Source organism: Hemibagrus wyckioides, linkage group LG01 (genome assembly GCF_019097595.1).
Source record: "Hemibagrus wyckioides isolate EC202008001 linkage group LG01, SWU_Hwy_1.0, whole genome shotgun sequence".
In the NCBI taxonomy this organism is placed as follows: Eukaryota; Metazoa; Chordata; class Actinopteri; order Siluriformes; family Bagridae; genus Hemibagrus; species Hemibagrus wyckioides.
This window is the reverse complement of record NC_080710.1, coordinates 14,128,500-14,147,335: the sequence shown is the minus strand read 5'-3', so window position 1 is coordinate 14,147,335 and position 18,836 is coordinate 14,128,500. Positions and strand designations below refer to the sequence as shown.

The 18,836-nt window shown below is 39.7% G+C and overlaps 1 protein-coding gene across 6 annotated transcripts; it reads right to left on the bottom strand.

Annotated features, from left to right (window-relative positions):
- Positions 1–1,735: 1,735 nt before the first annotated feature.
- Positions 1,736–16,814, bottom strand: phf20l1 (PHD finger protein 20 like 1). 6 transcript variants are annotated; one of them, XM_058394004.1, is made up of 25 exons: positions 16,675–16,814; positions 16,157–16,599; positions 15,461–15,644; positions 15,184–15,355; positions 14,688–14,783; positions 13,553–13,643; positions 13,382–13,470; positions 11,436–11,601; positions 11,203–11,328; positions 11,007–11,059; positions 10,646–10,868; positions 10,023–10,157; positions 9,253–9,432; positions 8,999–9,058; positions 8,594–8,884; positions 8,125–8,337; positions 7,809–7,859; positions 7,610–7,711; positions 7,044–7,187; positions 6,779–6,963; positions 5,396–5,495; positions 5,026–5,221; positions 4,302–4,551; positions 3,876–4,041; positions 1,736–3,106 (listed from the first exon to the last, which is right to left on the bottom strand). In XM_058394004.1, exons 3-25 carry the CDS (start codon positions 15,541–15,543, stop codon positions 2,964–2,966), a joined length of 3,315 nt encoding a protein of 1,104 aa, XP_058249987.1. In that variant the 5' UTR covers positions 15,544–15,644; positions 16,157–16,599; positions 16,675–16,814; the 3' UTR covers positions 1,736–2,963. The 6 variants fall into 6 exon arrangements, with proteins under 6 accessions (XP_058249987.1, XP_058250012.1, XP_058250004.1 ...); XM_058394029.1 differs by having other exon boundaries at positions 11,436–11,598; XM_058394021.1 differs by having other exon boundaries at positions 16,370–16,599.
- Between the last annotated feature and the right edge of the window lie 2,022 nt (positions 16,815–18,836).

Sequence of the window (18,836 nt, the reverse complement as noted above, 5' to 3'; positions counted from 1 at the left end):
GCCATAAGCAGCTTGAATGATACAGTATTACAGTGTGATACAGATACAGATACAGATACCCATCATAAACATTTGCTCTCATGGTTAATGCAATAGCTCAGAGTTTTAGAGTCAGTGGTTCCTCACAAAAACCAGAAATAAATAAAGAAAAGGAACATAGTCTTACCTGAAATTTTGCACTGAGTAAAAGAGAAGCTACTGCTAAGCAAAACCAAAAGGTAACAGAGGTACATCTTGCACCTGCTCCTTTTCCAATGCAATTACATACCCACTAAGAGCAGCCGCACCACAGCCTTATATACAGTGTGGATCTGCACTGTCATTGCTGTATGGCACTTCTGAAGTCTCTGAGTTCTTCACTCTTAAAACATAAAGCTCTTCTGACTGCTTCAAGCACTTAAGGATCATACACCATGAAAAAGTAAGCAGCCAAGCTTGGAACTTTGAGTGTTTTTTAATCACAGAAGCCACTTTACAGTAAGAGCTGAGTCAGGTAAGTGAGCACATCCAGGACAAGGCTTGTTGGATTATTGCCCTGAATTTGAGTAGTGAACTTATGTATTCATTTTCATACACAAATAGATTAATCTTCATCTTAACTTTAACAATTAGTTACTCGTTCTAAGAAAAGTTTAAACATTTTGGTTTGTTGTCTGGGAGAACTGTTTTCATTTAACTATGTACTATAGATGGCTCATTCATGCATCTGACAGTGAATTAAGTCTCATATGGATTGTGTAGTGGACTTGTTTATATCATTCACAAAAACTGCATGCATAAGATTTTTATTGCATGTACTTATGTTTAAGGCATGATTTTCCCCACATTTCACGTTTTATTTTGCACTACTGTTGCTTTAAGAAGTGAAACAAAACTGTTCGGACACATTCTAGCTCTTCCCTTTATTTGTATATTTATTTCTTGATTTCAAGTCGTTTTATCATGACATTCCGCCACTCATAGGACCACAACTATTTTGTCTTAATGCCCAAAAAGTACCACATGCAAAGATTTGGTAAACCAAAATAGAAATAGTAGACACCAGACCAGGCATAACATTATGAGCAGTGAGAGGTGACGTGAATAACACTGGTTATCTCCTCATCATGGCACCTGTTAGTGGGTGGGATATATTAGGCAGCTAGTGAACATTTTCTCCTCAAAGTTGATGTGTTAGAAGCAGAAAAAATGGGCAAGAGTAAGGATTTGAGCGAGTTTGACAAGGGCCAAATTGTGATGGCTAGACGACTGGATCAGAGCATCTCCAAAACTGCACCTCTTGTGGGGTGTTCCTGGTCTGCAGTGGTCAGTATCTATCAAAAGTGGTCCAAGGAATGGACAGTGGTGAACCGGCGACAGGGTCATGGGCGGTCAAAGCTAACTGATTAATGTAGGGAGTGAAGGCTGGCCTGTGTGGTCCGATCCAACAGACAAGCTACTGTTGCTCAGATTGTTGAAGAAGTTAATAATAGAAAGGTGTCAGAATACACGGTGCATGACAGGTCAGGGCTGTTTCGGCAGCAAAAGGGGGACCGACACAATATTAGGCAGGTGGTCATAATATTATGCCTGATCTGTGTGTATTAATGTTTAGAATATCCAGTTTCTGAATGTGCACTTGAAAGTATTGTCTTGATAAAGGGGAAAAAGCAATCATCACAGAGAGCAAAATGTACTAAAGGCAGTCAATAAACTACAGCACACATGCAAACAGTGAAGAGATGGCAACAGCAAATAGTCAGAATATCTTTTATTGAATTACATAAAGTTAGTTGCATCAAGATTTAAATAAACTCTAATGTACAGCTGGTATCTCATCAAAATCAACTTCAGGTCTAGACACTTTTATACAGATCAATATAAATGTAGAATAAGACATGTTCAAGTATATATTGTCCTACTATGCCTTGCTTTTCTTTCCTGTTCTTTACAGTACATAGAAGCAGTATATACATTTAAAAATAAACCCGCGCTAAAATCCTTGTTAAAAGCATTTACCTTCAACTCCACACTAGCTTACTGCACTGGGGACAACCAAAATGACACTCATAACTTTTCAGAAGCAAGAATTTAGGATAAAATGAAAACAGTATACACCCATTTTAGACTAGCAGCCTGGACCAAATGAATTGATAGAATGTATTTGTTCAGCAGCAGATAATCAGAGTCAGTGCTGCAGACAACCAACCAAAATATTTTGAAATTACCTGGACACTGCCATGGAGAATCTCTGAACCTGACTACCCACTTATACAATGTTTTTTTCCTCCATCTCTAATTTAATTGATGGCAGATTATCCCATGTGGGTTTTAAGAGACTTGCTCGAAAGAAAGTCTGGATACCTGGTAACAATTTACTCCTCAAATGTGTTACAAAAGAAACATTCATTTCTCCCAAATACAATTCAGTAACACAAACACAGATAGTACTTAAAAACCATTCTTTCTTTCTCTAACGTCTTCCTAGAGACCGACATATGAAAACTGGAAAGATTAATCACAAGCTGCAGCACAATCAGTGCGCCTTTCTTTGAAACATTATTGAGAACCATTTCTACAAGAGATAAAGAACACACCACTTTACGCTGTCTTTTTTATTGTTCAAAGATATTTTAATTATCTGCTGATTGCAACTGTTGCAAGTAAACACACTGCTGATTTGAATACGCTGATAATGTGAACATTGTCCTCATCTTCATGCGTTGTTGAGACAGTAAACACTTGAATGCTGCATGGTTTAGATCTTTATTATGAGCACAGCTCTTGCTCATCCTACAATCCCTTTACTACTTAGTGGAGAAACAACCATTGCACAGGATCGTCGTCTACACTTTCTTTAACGGTGTTCTTAAACCGCATGCATTGTGCATTAGTTTCTGCAAGCATGTGCTGTTGTGCCCTAAAGTTTCTGACAAATACATACACACAGCCCTTGCGTGTTTGCTTCCAATCTGTGGCCATGCTCACACAGAGCACACTGTGCTCATCTGTTGCACTTTCCCCAAGTCCATCAGCAGCTGTTTCATCCGCCATTTAAGCTGAGGCAGTCTAGCCAAAGGATCTGGAGGCTCCAGTTCTCCTGTGAAATCCAACCAGCTCTCCAACACTGAACCCACACAGCAGGATCAGGGACAAAAACAACAGCATATGTAGTTAGCCTTCTGCATTATATGAATGAAAAGAAACATTTCTAACAAGGCATATAGTTGGCTAGAATGATTAGCATATAAAAGAGCAGCATATAATATGCACCACAACTTAAATTTTTGTTTAACTTATTTACAAGTTATCAGACACCTAGTCTCAGCTTTAGAGGTCATGCCTATGAACTGTTGGCTGAATGTCTGATGCATATGGCACACAAAATTGGAAACACTTCACAAGTTTCTAAATCTGATTAGTTTGATTCTATAAAATGTCCGGGAAGTGTGCATGTTGCCTTTTTTTTTACGGTGCCCCTGTACTTCCCCCATGGAAGAAGGAAGCTGTCATCTTCAGAACTATGAGGATGAGTGCTTATGATGATCTTCATGCGTTGTTGAGACAGTAAACACTTGAATGCTGCATGGTTTAGATCTTTATTATGAGCACAGCTCTTGCTGGATGCCGGATTTTCCGAATAAATGTTGAGTTCACAGAATAGACTCGTTAATTTGCACAACTAAATGAACAATCTATGGTTGCACACCGGTCTGTTTGTTGTAGGGAAACCAACCCAAACCCCTGAACATGACTCTTAAACGTCCTTGGCCAAGAAACCTGCTATAGAGTTCATTAGGCAATAGCAGGGCCTGCTATCCCATCATACCACCCCAAAGACATTGACATGGCTGTCTATTATTGTAGAAAACTTAATGGTAAAATAATAATCTTACCATCTAGCTCTTTCTCAATGAGATCCATGCGGCCAGCCACCTGGTTCTGAACATCTTCAATGTGTGTGAGTAGGTTCATCTGCCACTGCAGACAGTTTCTGGCTGGCTCCACCTGCCCCAAGCTGCTCTCACTCATACAGCCAGACAATGAGATAGCACTGCTCACCTGCACACAAACATACAGAGCACAAGACTTTAGACCTAGCCTTTTCAGTCTTAACAGTAGAATATTCTGCACTCTTTAGTGGATATAGTCATCAAGTCATGCTGTCTGTTACAGTGTATGAAGAATTAACTCTAGATAGCTTCATATGTTTGTTTTGGCATAAAGACTGGTCTGTCTCATCATATCAGTGTTAAAATACAATGTATTTCCCTAATTCTCCCTTATATTGATTTCTAGTTTGAAGTGATCGTCAAACTAACCTCCTCCTCCTTTGGTATAAAAGACAGTGTCTGAGAGGCAGTCTGGAAGCCCTGCTCATGCTTGTGTTGGTGGCCCATGCCAGAAGGCTTTTGGTAGCTGTGCTCACTGGTGATATAGGTCTCAGTATTTATATTCTGGTTGACACGCTGCTGAAACATGATGCAGTCTGGAACTCCACCCATAGGCTGGTCCTCATCTGAGTTCACCCAAGAACGAGCCCACAAGTGTAAACTGGGATTGTGTTTATTCCTTTGGAAGAAAAGATAAATGTCATAATATACCTGTATGATTCAAAAGTTAGAAAAGCATTAAGCACTGGCTGAGAGTATATTTTTCTAATTTGTTTCTTGAATATTGTCTAGGAAATGCTGATGAGTTAAGCAGTGAGGCATGTCTGATAGCACTGGTATTCTCAGCTAAAGTCAGAACAAGAATTTATATAACTTGTGTTTACTACAAACAAACGATATTTCTATTTTGTTTTCTGTACATTCTGTTTTGCAACTGTTATAATGCCGGCTAGTGCATATGTTCACATTATGTTTAAGTCGACTGAAACCTCTGCAAACATCTATACACAGGCTTGCAGAACTATAAATAAGCCATTTGCTTTCTCAGTTAGTGTGTGTGTATATATATACATATATATATATATAGTGTATATGGATATGTATATCTATATGCCTCTCTGATTCACACAGACACAGTAATAAATCCTCTTACTGTAAGATGTCCATCTTGAGCTGCAGGCCATGAAGCACCTTTTTAACACTGTACACGTCAGCCAATAACTGATGAGTAGACACAATCTTCTTAGCATTCTGATGTGAGTAGTTCTCAGTCAGTAAAGATAAGCCATACATGTGGCCTTTATATAGCCACTCTTTATCATGACGATATCTGGCACTCCATCTTTGTCCTGGTACACAAACATTAGTTCACATTATTTAACTTTTTTTTTTTTCAAAATTATGAAATCCACAAGTGGTGAATTTTGTCCTAACTTGATCAGAGGTCAAGTTAGTTTAGACAGACATGTATGTATATAGAAAGCTTCAATGAAATTTAGTCATTTTGTGGTAGGTTTATTTACCTGGTGGGTCTCTACAGATGTAGCAGATATACTGGTCAGGTATGCTGTCCTCAAGAAGTCCCATACACACACTATGCTGCCAGCACATGCACTCCTCACACTGAAGTAAAGAAACAAACGTAATGCATTATGTGCACAGAACAGATGTAATTACTCATTCTCCTCTAGAGGAAAGACAACAGATTTTAATAGGAATAAAATAATGACAGTATGGACCTACTGTGGCCTCTGAATATGTGACCATGTTTAGCATTTTGGCACTCAATACAAGTAATTTAAAAGCCTAATACTCAGATTCTTTTCAAGGTCATGACTGGCAAGCAAGTCAGGGTAGTTTTCCCACTAGGGCAGATATGTCCAGTCTTATCCACCAAGGATCAGTGAGAGTACAGGTTTTCATTCCAACTGAGCAGAAGCCACACCTGCATTTACTGAAAGCCAAGATCAGTTGATCAAACAGGTGGAATCAGGATGTAGCTTCTGCTTGATTGGAATGAAAACATGCAGCCACACTGACCCTTTTGCGGATAAAATTGGACATCCCTGAACTAGCTACCCACACTATGGGCTTACATCTCCCTCTAGTGATTCTTAAATGAGAAAAAAAAAAATTCTATTCTGTAACCAGTGACTATCCATTTTGTGACAGACAAGGGTTTTTCACACTTGAATTTTAAACCCTGGGTAAACAGAATCCTGAAATATCTTTTTCACATCTCCCACTGCTCATACTTTGCCCATGGTTAACAAATACATTCTTACACCCTTCTTATTTGCATATTTGCAGTGTCCATAATTAGATAAATACAGAGCACAACTGGTGTGTGCTTGTCAGCCTGTCTCACGCTTTTGCGAGGGGAAAAAAGGACAGGTCTGCTGTTCTGCATGTGAGCTGGTATTATCTTTTCAGCTTTCTGTTCTTTTTTGGCCTTTTAAAAATTTGTTGACATCCAACTTCTGCTAACTCAGTGTCAGGTATTTCCTCCTTGCCACTGCATGCACTTCTGTAATGTTCAATGCTGACTGATGCTCCTGAGCCACCTTTGTTAAGTGTTGCTACATCCTGTTTCTATTCAATATGAGGAAAGCACTGTTCCATTGCTAAGCATCTAGATGCAACATACTAACAGTGCATTGTTTCACACATTTGGCACCACAAAAGTTATAATAAATTCAGCTTCAGAGGAGAGTTTCATAACCCTGCATAAAAAAGTGGTAACCTGCTAACCCTGCTTCTAGATCAAGTGTGAAATGTTCTTAAACCCAAACAGAATTGGTCATTTATATTACAAAATAGCTTAAATTCAGTTAATAACCAAGAATGATTTCACATGCCTTCTTAAGAGTGAATGTGTTCTGACCCAAGACTTCACACATGCCCACCTGAATCATGAAGCCATTCTCTTCATCCATTTCACAGATGCAACGAACAATCTCATTAGCTGAGTCGTCCTCCTCATCCTGGAAATCCTCCATTGTGAGAGAGTCCAGATCCTGGTTGTATTCATCACCGCTAAACAGCAGAGACTCTGTGGTGGAGTCCTCTAAGAAGTCAATGTCTGACAGATCTGACGAGTGATTGGGAAAAAGTTAAACACCAGAAGACTTTCTACTGTTTGCATTCCCATTCGAGAATCTGAATACTCACTCTCTCCTGTGAGATCGACTGACAGTATGGCACGAGGAAACTGGAAGGCTGAGTGTTTAGAAAAGGAGCTAGAGGAAGAGCGATGAAGTAGATATGCTGATCTCTCCAAGTAAGACATGGAGACATCTTCCATATCAGAGTAACCTGGGTGAAGATGATGAGAGTTAAATCTTTGCACAAATGCAAATGCAGTAGTTCTGATGTCTCTTTGCCTAATCCTTGATAAGCTTGTGACAGCAGCTTTGTAACAGAGGGCTCATGTGCCTCTCACTGCAGAGCACGGTTGGCAAAGCCTGAAAGCCTGTCATACTAAGAAATGCATCGACTTGGAGGTAGCCAGAATGACAAAATAAAATGTAATGCAATTTGCACTTCAATTCTCCTCAGCTAAAATGATTCATTGTGTTTAACAGTGTATGGTTAAACAGTCTAAAAGGTACTGTAAAAGATCACCTTCACCTGTGCATAATATGCCACACATTTAGCACTAACAATAAACTTGGAAAGTGACAAAGCAGAAAATGCTAGAATTCCTTTAAATACTACAGAGAAATGCAATGACTTACAGTACTGCTTGGATTTCTTCTTCTTCTTTTTCTTTTTCTTTTGTTTGAGTTTGAAAGGGTCTTTTTCTTTTCTATCTCTACGTTCTTTTTCCCTCTTTTTCCCTGACAAAGCACAAGGATTCAACATTTCATTAAATTATGAAATTGTGCAAGGACAAAAAAAAGAAACACACACAAACAGTAACCCAGAAGAGCTTACCAATGAGCTGGCATTTCTCTTGAAATTTCCTTTCAGGCTTCATACATAGCCCTGGGGGGGTTCAAATACACGTAAGTGCAGTCTTAAGCTGATGCTTATGTCTGCTGTAAATTGTGACAGCTAGATTGCAGTAATACACAGACTCTTATTATAGCAAAGGGAGTGTGATCCCAGTAAGGACATTAGTGTTCTTCAACCACTACAATTCAAAGTAAATGAATACATTAAACCATACACATTTTGGTTCTAAGAAATGAATGTGAAATGTTTCCCCACACATCTTGATTTCATACTGCTTGAAGTGCTTAATACTTACCTTGATCAAGGTGTTTGTCCTTCTCAGTGACCCTCTTGAGGATCTTGTCATTAAAGTTGTCAAATGTCTTTTCTCTGGGTAAAGCAGGAAGTGAGACTTCGGTACTGTCTGAGCTGACAGAAGCAGATGAATGTTTCTTCCTACAAAATTTTGGGGGCTTCAGACAAGAGCCAGCACAGTCCAGCTGTAACATGTGGCCCTGAGAAGACAGAGCTGAAAAAAGAAAATAATAATAATAGCAATGTTAAACCCATTGGGCAGCTCAGGCTTATCTTATACAACATGCAACAGTGAGAAACTACCACTCGCAGAAGCAAAGAATCATAGAGATTAGACAATAGATTACTGTAATTCTTGCACTGTTATGTATTCTGACTACAAAACACATAATAAGATAAAGAAAAACAGTTTTTAGATACTTAAGAAATCAAGTCAAGCATATATTCCCTGAAACTATATTTGCACATACAGGAGGAAGTGGAGACTGTCCTGCGCCTCTTGCTATCGGGTATCTCCACTATGTTGCTGGTAGGTACAGAAGTAGATGTAGCCCTGGTGCGACCTTCTCTTTCAGGTGAACATACTTCACTCTCCAACTCTTTATCATTATTGTGGTAATACTTCAGATGGTAATCCAGCAGCTTAGCTTTCCGAAAGGCTTTTGAGCACCCTAGAATTTGACACTTGAACTTATTATGGTCCAGGTCAACCAGAGACTCATTAGGAGACATGGGGTCATCAGATCGCTTGGTATTCATTACTGGAAGAGAAATGGTGAGGAATCAAAAAAAATAGTTTCTAATCCACAACAATCTCAATACAAGAGAAATAATTCCTTGAAATTTTTACATTAAATATAAATTGCATCACATACTGGGCTCTCTGGCATGTTTGTTGGGCTTATGGGTCCTGGAAGTAGTTTTTGGACCAGTAGCTAAAGAGAAAGAGAGAGCGAGAGAGAGAGAGAGAGAGAGAGAGAGAGATTATTGTCATCTGATTATTTGTAGTAATAGTGAAGACTGAACATGACAGCAGATATTTACCATTAGCTTGTTTAATCCAAACCATAAATAATTATTCTAAACTGAAAGGTATTACAGCCATTCTGTTGTATCAGCACAACCTTACCTGCTACAACAGATGGCAGTCTCTCTGCCACTAATGTATGACTGACAAGCAACATGTTAGTCGTTCCTTCCTTCTCAGCGACTGCAGACTGAGCAGTTCCAGGAGACGGAACAGAAGGAGTACCAGTGACTGGTTTGTTTAAAGAGGGTTCAGCTTTCACCAAGCAAATATTGTCAGCATCTGAAAAACAGAATATTTTGTTAACTAAGGCAATTACATGGAAAAAAGAAGGAAAATCCACCATCCACCTCATAAACCTACAGAAAGCAAAAGGCAGATTAAGGATTTAATCCATATCCCTTGAATTCCATATCCCTTGTCACTTTTGAGAGATTTTAATTCATGCTTTCATCACATTCTGTATTCAGACGGTTTTGTAAGCCAACAGCCAGACTTTATTACACTTCTAGCAATGGATATCTAGCTGATAAACACAGAATTACACTGGCAAACTGATTTCTAGTAAAAATGAATAAATAAATAAATAAAAAATAATGGTTAAAATGATCAAGCAGAGGGTTTGGCATCAGTGTTGCTCATCAGAAGGTCATAGTCTCAGAAGGAAGAACTAGAGATGAGGTCTTACTAAAGGTAATGGCATAAACGCATCAGTAGAATAAATTTTGGATTTGATTTGCCTGATGCAATGATTTCTAGGGAAATAAACTGATTTTTATTTAGCAAATTCTGATGATTAAATCATTAATCATTATTTGCCCCAATTACTTGCTAATCCCTGTTTTTGTGTGCCACGATTTTGGATCTTGTACCTGCTTTCTGACTACAGTCAGTCTGTGGTGTGTTGGGGTTGGAATCCCGAGTAGGTGGTGAGGGTGGGCAGGTTGGGTCTAAAGAAGTTGCAAGACGCTGAGATCTTCTGCGTCTCTGAGGAGAGTTTGAAGTGGCTACACACAAGTAGAGAAGAAGAAAAAGACTGGAGGTTATTATAAGAGCAAAGGTGGACTAAATCTTAAATGCAATGTTAAAAAAAAAAAAAAAAAAAAGAGTAGGTGTGGTGGTCAGGTGTCCAGAAACTTTTGGCCAAATAGTCCATGAATGAGTATTCCTGGCAGAATGGCAGAAGTCGTTTTTGACTGGGTCTTAAAGTAAAAACATGCTAAACATGGCTCAGTGGAGTGCTGTGTTAGTAATGATCCTGTATCACACAGCAATTTTGCTACATGATATTTCTATAACTTTATGTTCTTTAACTCTATTTCTATGTTTATTTCTGTGGCTGGTATACATCTCCTACACTTTGACATACCGCTACTTGCTTCTAAGAAAGTGGTACTTGCGTCGCTGTTTATTTAAAGGAAAAATAACTGAGCTCCCTGGTCATCTTGGCTTCACGTTTATGTTTAGAGCAAACAGACTCTTTGGATTTACCCACCTGGGTGTGCATCTGAGAGGGTGTGAATGGAGATGGGTGAGGGTTTAGACTCAGCTGCTGTACTTGTGCTCAAGCTGCTGATGCTTGACTCTCCAGAATCATGCTTTAGTCTGCAAGAGCGGGAGACCCCTGGGGGTGTATTGGGGAGGGATGCGGAATGCCTTTGGGTTACAGCAGACTGCAAAGGCTCCTCACTGGGGCAAGTTTCAGCTGCTAGTTCACTCTATGACGAAGGATACACAAAAAATGCTAAATTATTCAAAGGCAGAGATATTGCCACAACAGTGAAATTATAAATAAATGTGTCCTAGCTGGGTCAAAAGAAACATGGAATCCATGGTATAAAGATCAACTCAGTCACCTGTGATGCTACAGGAAGATCTTCTCTGCAGTCGCTCTCATTTTTGGCACAGGCTGCAATAAAACGTCATCCATAACATGAATAAAATAACAATATACTTTATTTAACAGAAACACATGAAATGTAATGAAATTTGATCATTCAATATTAAAGAAGTTTATAAAGTCAATGTAACATTTAAGTAGAGAAATGATACCTGCTGTTTTGTTGAGACGAGCTCTTTTCACATTGCTAAAACTACCTTGTCTGCTGCTTTTTCTTTTTCTTTTAGCCATCTCAAGCTCTTCAGAAGATGGCTTACAGTCTTCCTCATCAGAAGAGCCTTAACAGGGCCAGAGAACAGATGTATGATTAGATGTATAGTAAACAGGAAATGAGAAATAATTATTCATGTAACGAAAATGAACGTGATGTAAACACTGTTCATACCAAGTCTGTCAGAGTCAGCATTGTTGTCCTCATCATTGAGTTCATCAAGCCTGGGCTCTGTTTTGTCCTCTCTATCTTTGTTGCTGTTGGCACTGGTGCGAGGCCTACAGCCTCCTTTACTCTTGGCTGCAGCTGTGGCTGCCTTCACGAGGGCAATCCAATCCTGCTTCATACACATAACATGTCTCTGGTCACGGCAAAGAGTAACATGTGCCACAAAGGATATTAGGGTGTTACGCATATTTTGGGTGGGGAGTGGACTGGGGTAGAAGATAAGGCAAAAGCATTATGTCACTATGCATTAAAACAGTTCTATAACAAACAATATGTATTAGACATTGGATCATAAAATAAAAAGGTAAAAAATATAATGTCTATAAATGAATAATTTAATACTGGGAAGGAGGAAAATGTACAACTACAATACTAAAGAAAGACATGTTATTATCCCACTTTCTTGTACACCTACTCATTCATGCAATTATCTAAATCAGCCAATCAAGGGCCAGCAGCGCAATGCATAAAATCATGCAGATCTCAGCCAGCTTCGGCTAATCCAATAGAATGAAGAAAAATGTTATCTCAGTGATTTTGACTGTGGCATAATTGTTGCCAGACGAGCTGGTTTGAGTATTTCTATTACTGCTGTTCTCCTGGGATTTTCATGCAGTACATTCTCTAGAGTTTACAAAGAATGCTTCAATAAAGAAAAAACATCCAGTAAGCAGCAGTTCTGCAGACAGAAATGCCTTGTTGATGAGAGAGATCAGAGGAGAATGGCCAGACTGGTTAAAGCTGACAGAAAGGATCCAGTAACTTGAATGACTACTCTGTACAATTGTGTTGAGCAGAAAAGCATCTCAGAATGAAGAACATGTGCAACCTTGAGGCAGACAGGCTACAATAGCAGAACACAGGTCAGGCCACTTTCCACTTTTCTGAACCAAAAACAGAAACCTGAGGCTGCAGTGTGCACAGGTTCACTTAAACTGGACAGATGAAGACTGTAAAAAGCCTGGTCTGATGAATCTCCACTGAGACCACAGATGGTAAGAATTTGGCACAAACAGCATGAATCCATAGACCCATCCTGACGTGTGTCACCAGTCTAGGCTGGTAGAGATGGTGTAATGATGTAGGGAATTTTTTCCTACCATACTCTGGATCCCATAATACCATTCAACCATCACATAAATGCCACAGGATGATTGCTGCTGGCCATGTGCAGACCCTTATGGCCACAATTTACCCAACTTCTAATGATAATACACCAGGTCACAAAGCAAAATTCATCTAAAACTAGTTTCATGAATATGGCATTGAGCACTGTAGTGGTTCTGCAGTGGCCCCAGACACTAGACCTGAATCCAAAAGAACTCCTTTGGCATGTGATAGATTTGCAGCATGAATGTGCACCTAGAAAATCTACAGGAATTGTCTTATGCAATCATGTCAACATGGACTAGAATCTCAGAGGAATGTGGAATCCATGTTACAAAGAATTGAGGCAGAATTGAGACAGCAAAGGTAAGCCCAACCCAGTATTCGCAGTGTTCCTAATAAAAGTGCACAGTGAGAGCATAAAAAAACATTGCATTATCATCAATAACTGAGAGAAGTGTATTGTGCCATGATTTATAACAGTGTTAAGATTATATGATCTTATAACCTAACCCCTTGGGACGCCTTTAGGTACAAGCATAAACCATGCACTGAATATTATCTTCACTGGCAATAGGGTTACACTCTCCTTTCCAAAAACATTTTAGGTAACTGGGCAAATATAACCAGTGGACTGGAAAAGCAATAATCACAACAAAAAAGGAAGCAGGCAAAACATTTGATGGAAAACAGTGATGGGAGGTAAAGCTTAAAGTAAAAAGTAAAAACTGTGTTCATTTCTCTGTGAATGAATTTTGCTGTGGACATCTTAAAAAGTCACTTACTTGTCCTTTGGCATCCTCTGGCATGGATTTTATATGGATTCGTTTCACACAGCGAATCACCCCATCATAAAACTGGACTGTGTAGGTCCCTGTGAATAAGGGTATTGTTAGGCAGGCTCTAGTAGATTTTCTTTATAAAAGTAATTTCAGACATAGGAAAATGATACTTGCCCTCTTTGTTGACACTTTCAATCTTGGCAGGGTAGTAGCGGCAATCTGTCCATCGGGCAAGAACTTCTTCACCATCTTTTAAATCTTGTAACTGAAATAGACATACATACTTAATCAAAGAAACCACTTATGTTGCTTATCAAACATTATAAACATTCAAAAGTTTTTAAAGCTACGATATATTTGATGAAGCTAGAAAAAGAAACGTAAATAGTTTTGATTATGCAAATTCTAGTTATTTTGCATTTATTATTTCAACTTTACACTAAACAGGATCAACAGTAATGTTTAACATTACAAATATACACCAATCAGGCATAACATTATGACCACCTGCCTAGTATTGTGTTGGTTCTCCTTTTGCTGCCAAAACAGCCCTGACCCATCATGTGCTGTGTATTTTGACACCTTTCTATCAGAACCAGCATTAACTTCTTCAGCAATTTGAGCAACAGTAGCTCGTCTGTTGGATCGGACCACACAGGCCAGCCTTCTGAGATGCTCTGATCCAGTCGTCTAACCATCACAATCTGGCCCTTGTCAAACTCGCTCAAATCCTTACGCTTGTCCATTTTTCCTGCTTCTAACACATCAACTTTGAGGACAAAATGTTCACTTGCTGCCTAATATTATCCCACCCACTAACAGGTGTCATGATGAGGAGATCATCAGTGTTCACTTCACCTGTCAGTGCTCATAATGTTATGCCTGACCGGTATATTATAAATGTTAGCCTGTTTGGAGGTAGAACATTCTCCAATTCTTGATTATTACAATAAATTATATCAAACGGCTGCCAATAAAAAGAAACTCATAAGGTCAACTACCTGATTATACAAGTATGCCAACTATAATTAAATGATCTTGTGTAATTAATTAGGGAATATGTAATAACTAGTGGCCTGTACTTAGAGGAGTCAAAGTGAATATATAAACAAGCACTACCATGCAATTTCAAAGCCAACTTTACCACTATCAATCAATATAAAGACATATCAAATGGGATATTAAAACAAATCCCCCCCTAAATATCTGTTTCTAAAACTATGTAGTTGATGGAGGGGAAAAAAACAGTGATGAGACAAGCAGTTATTAGAAAGCCAGATCTGAGCAGATCGGCAGTTGATGTGTGTACTTGTCTCTGTTGTGGCAAGTCTTTTTGGTCCTCTGTGTTCTCTGTACATCCCGAAACCTCACGCAGGCGAGATGATCTCATCTCACTGAGTCTCTCCTGGTAGAAACGTTTGAAAAAACAACAATAGTTCGATTAAAAAATCTCATTAACAAATGGTTAATGAGATCAAGGAATATATATTCTCATCTGCAGGAATTAAACGGTCATTTAAGTCTTATTGACGAAACTCCTACATTTCCAAAAATCTCTTTAAGCTTTTACAAAAACATTCTTTGTGACTGTCCTGCACATTTGTTTAATGGAAAACGAATAGCTACTGTCAGGCCACTGTTAGAAACAAAAACACTAATGCAGGCTGGTTGCAAGCAAGCAACCAACAAGACCAGATTAAGTGCTCTAGTAAGCTTTTTGCTAGTCGTTGAATTCGTTGTTTTCCTGCCTTTTCCCCCCAGTTTGATTTACAGCGCATACATATGAATTATTTACGAAGACATACAGTTAAATCCTCCTCTTCTTTCAGCCCTTCTTTACGCAGAACGGGTCGCTCTAGCGGGCGTAGCCTGTTGCTGTCCCATAAAATCCACTCATCATATCGATGGCTCCAGCGGTCAAAATGGACAAGCATTTTCCCCTCATCATAGTCAATCTTCTCTATACGTGAAGGGTACCTTCAGGGTTGGGGGAGGAAAAGAGAGAAAAATTATAACCTATACATATATATATATAAAAAAAAAAAAGACCTGCAGAATTTGAGACATTTCCTGACTTTTTACCATTTTTGTAAATAGTCTTGTGCTTCCACTCTGGCTCCAACTTCAAAAGTAATCCCAGGCCTGTTCGGGGGTTTCTTACTCATGTTCAAGGTGATCTGTTTAATTCTTCCCCAGGACACACACACATACACACACACATACACACACACATACACACACACACACACACACACTCACTCACCTCCTGTAAAACACAGCCCAAATAAATGATGCATGTTTTGAAGAAGCAAGCACATAAAATTATACTGGATATGCAACAAATAGAAATCTCCATCAAATCAACAAACAAGTAAATATCATTTTATGCAGATGGCCAACTAGATATCCAGCTTCAGGATGTAATGAATTAACCAGCTGTTACTAAAAAAAAACAAAAAAACTTTAACTTGCATTACAAAGTTGCCTTGCCAATACATTATGTACAGGACCGGTTATAGATGCAGAAAAAGTCATGCTAGATGTCAATAACAAACAGTTTGCTCCTGTAGTATTTTTAATACACATAGAAGGAAAGTTTGCTAGCAAAGACCTTAGAAAAGTGGCTAGCTTACGCACCTAGCCAGCCAGCTAACACTACCTAGCAAGCTAGCTATACACTGCACAAATAATAGCGTCTGCAAGACAAATTATTATTTATAATCTTTAGGTTTGTTTGTTTTTTTTTGTTTACAGTCGACATTTAAAGACTTCACCTACGTGTCGTGGATGTGCTTTATAATCGTCTGCATGGAGTAAAAGCAATAGAAGTCCGTCCTGGGTCAGGTTTAGCAAGCTAGCCAAGAGCATTAAACTTACCAGCTAGCTAGGTCGCTAACGCTAGGCTAGCACTGCGGATATATGTTCACTTTTTTTTTAATAGCCCGAATCCGTAATGGCTAGTTTAGACAGTGAGTGATTATTTCAACAGACCTATCGTAGTTAGTCGTACACACATGAAGAGTTAAGACATAAAAGAAGAAAGTTTCCAGAAGACAGTGGCCATGTCCTGGACGCTGAGACTGTACCAGCTGATCTGATCAGTAGTGCTGGACTAGCTGAGGCGCTTCATCCAGGGCATTAAAATAACATTATGTACAAAAATGACAGGCCAGGGTTTTGTTTTTTTTTTTGTTCTGTCATTCATTATACACTAACGGCACCTGTAAAAAAAAATCATTAGTAGTTATGGCGTGCTCTATCGATATAAATGAAATAAAATGCACTGAAGGCTTTACCTTTTGGAACTTTATTTAGCTTATTATTTCCTAAACTGCTGTCTCTTCATTCTTCTGTTCAGAGACATTTTAAACCCTAAGCCAGCTAGCTAACCCAAACAGGGGGCGTCTGCACGTACGGCTAAACCTCTGGAATGACGTAATACGCACAGGTCACGTGAGGTGAGACGCACATTCGGACGCATTCGGGTTGTTTTATTTTTAAAGCCAGTGTGCGAGATGTATTTCCTGATTCGTTTCATTTGTAGTGGTGCGATGTGTGTTTCATCTAGACGTAGAAGATCACTTTAAAATAAATGATAGTTGAGGTTGAAATGCAAAATAATAAACTTAAAGGAAAACTCCCCCATGAAGCACAGCAAATATCTGTATATGGAATTTTTTTTGTTGTTGTTGTTGTTGATATGTTTAGTGAGTCTCGTGCTAATTTATTGGTTGGTCAGTATTTTCATAGTTCCTGAGAGAAGTTGACTGATGTCACAAGGAGACATTTTCAGTGCAGCAAGAAATCAGTTCAGCTGATTAAAAGGAAAGGAAAACAATCACTGTTCTCAAACATAAGGGTTTGTAACTGACTAAGCTGCTGTAACACACGAATTTCCTTCCTATCTATCTATCTATCTATCTATCTATCTATCTATCTATCTATCTATCTATCTATCTATCTATCTATCTACACTATATTGCCAAAAGTTTTGGGACACCCCTCCAAATCATGGAATTCAGAGGTTGGGTTTGGCCCGTTAGTTCCAGTGAAAGGAACTCTTAATGCTTCAGCAAACCGAGACATTTTGGACAATTTCATGCTCCCAACTTTGTGTGAACAGTTTGGGGATGACCCCTTCCTGTTCCAACATGACTACCCACCAGTGGTGAAGGAGGCGAAGCAGCGCTATGGACAGAAACTAGAGTCACAATTTCAACAGAGTGGCTCTAGGAGTCTGTGGCAAGGACTAAGAAGACTGGTGAATGCAGACGCTTCTCTGGCAGACAAGCTAAACACCTTTTATGCTTGCTTCGAGGCTGCACCTCACAGCGCTAACGGCGTTTGCAGCGCTAACAGCGCTATAGGCAGCACACATGTGGAGCATGCCGGAGAGGACAGCGCGTTCATCATCTCAGAACACGACGTGAGAAAGGCATTCAGGAGAGTGAACACCAGGAAGGTGGCAGGACCAGATGGCATCACGGGTCGGGTCCTGAAGGCCTGTGCTGACCAGCTTGCTCCTGTGTTCACCGAGATCTTCAACCTCTCCCTGGATCAGTCTATAATCCCGACATGCTTCAAACGGTCCACCATTGTTCCAATCCCCAAGAAACCCCAGCCTGCCTGCCTGAATGACTACCGCCCAGTAGCCCTGACCTCAGTAGTGATGAAGTGTTCGAAGGACTAATCAGAGACTTCATCACTTCTTCCCTACCTGACACCTTGGACCCGCTACAGTTTGCGTACCGTCCCAACCGATCTACTGAGGACGCCATTGCACACCTCCATCATGCAGCCCTGAGCCATCTGGACAGTAGAAGGGGGAATTATGTCAAAATGCTGTTTTGTAAATGCTGTATATATATATATATACTATATTGCCAAAAGTATTCGCTCACCCATCCAAATAATCAGAATCAGGTGTTCCAATCACTTCCATGGCCACAGGTGTATAAAATCAAGTACCTAGGCATGCAGACTGTTTTTACAAACATTTGTGAAAGAATGGGTCGCTCTCAGGAGCTCAGTGAATTCCAGCGTGGAACTGTGATAGGATGCCACCTGTGCAACAAATCCAGTCGTGAAATTTCCTCGCTCCTAAATATTCCACAGTCAACTGTCAGCTGTATTATAAGAACGTGGAAGTGTTTGGGAACGACAGCAACTCAGCCACGAAGTGGTAGGCCACGTAAACTGACGGAGCGGGGTCAGCGGATGCTGAGGCGCATAGTGCGAAGAGGTCGCCAACTTTCTGCAGAGTCAATCGCTACAGACCTCCAAACTTCATGTGGCCTTCAGATTAGCTCAAGAACAGTGTGCAGAGAGCTTCATGGAATGGGTTTCCATGGCCGAGCAGCTGCATCCAAGCCATACATCACCAAGTGCAATGCAAAGCATCGGATGCAGTGGTGTAAAGCACGCCGCCACTGGACTCTAGAGCAGTGGAGACGCGTTC

What these genes read in the sequence shown, in the direction of transcription:
- phf20l1 (XM_058394004.1), bottom strand. Translation starts at nt 15,543, where the DNA reads ATGAGTAAGAAACCCCCGAACAGGCCTGGGATTACTTTTGAAGTTGGA. An exon ending in CCTCTCAGATGCACACCCAG is followed by an intron (nt 10,158 to 10,645) that starts GTGGGTAAATCC and finishes ACTTGTGTGTAG; the next exon opens with CCACTTCAAACTCTCCTCAG. An exon ending in CATTGAGAAAGAGCTAGATG is followed by an intron (nt 3,107 to 3,875) that starts GTAAGATTATTA and finishes GTGTGGGTTCAG; the next exon opens with TGTTGGAGAGCTGGTTGGAT.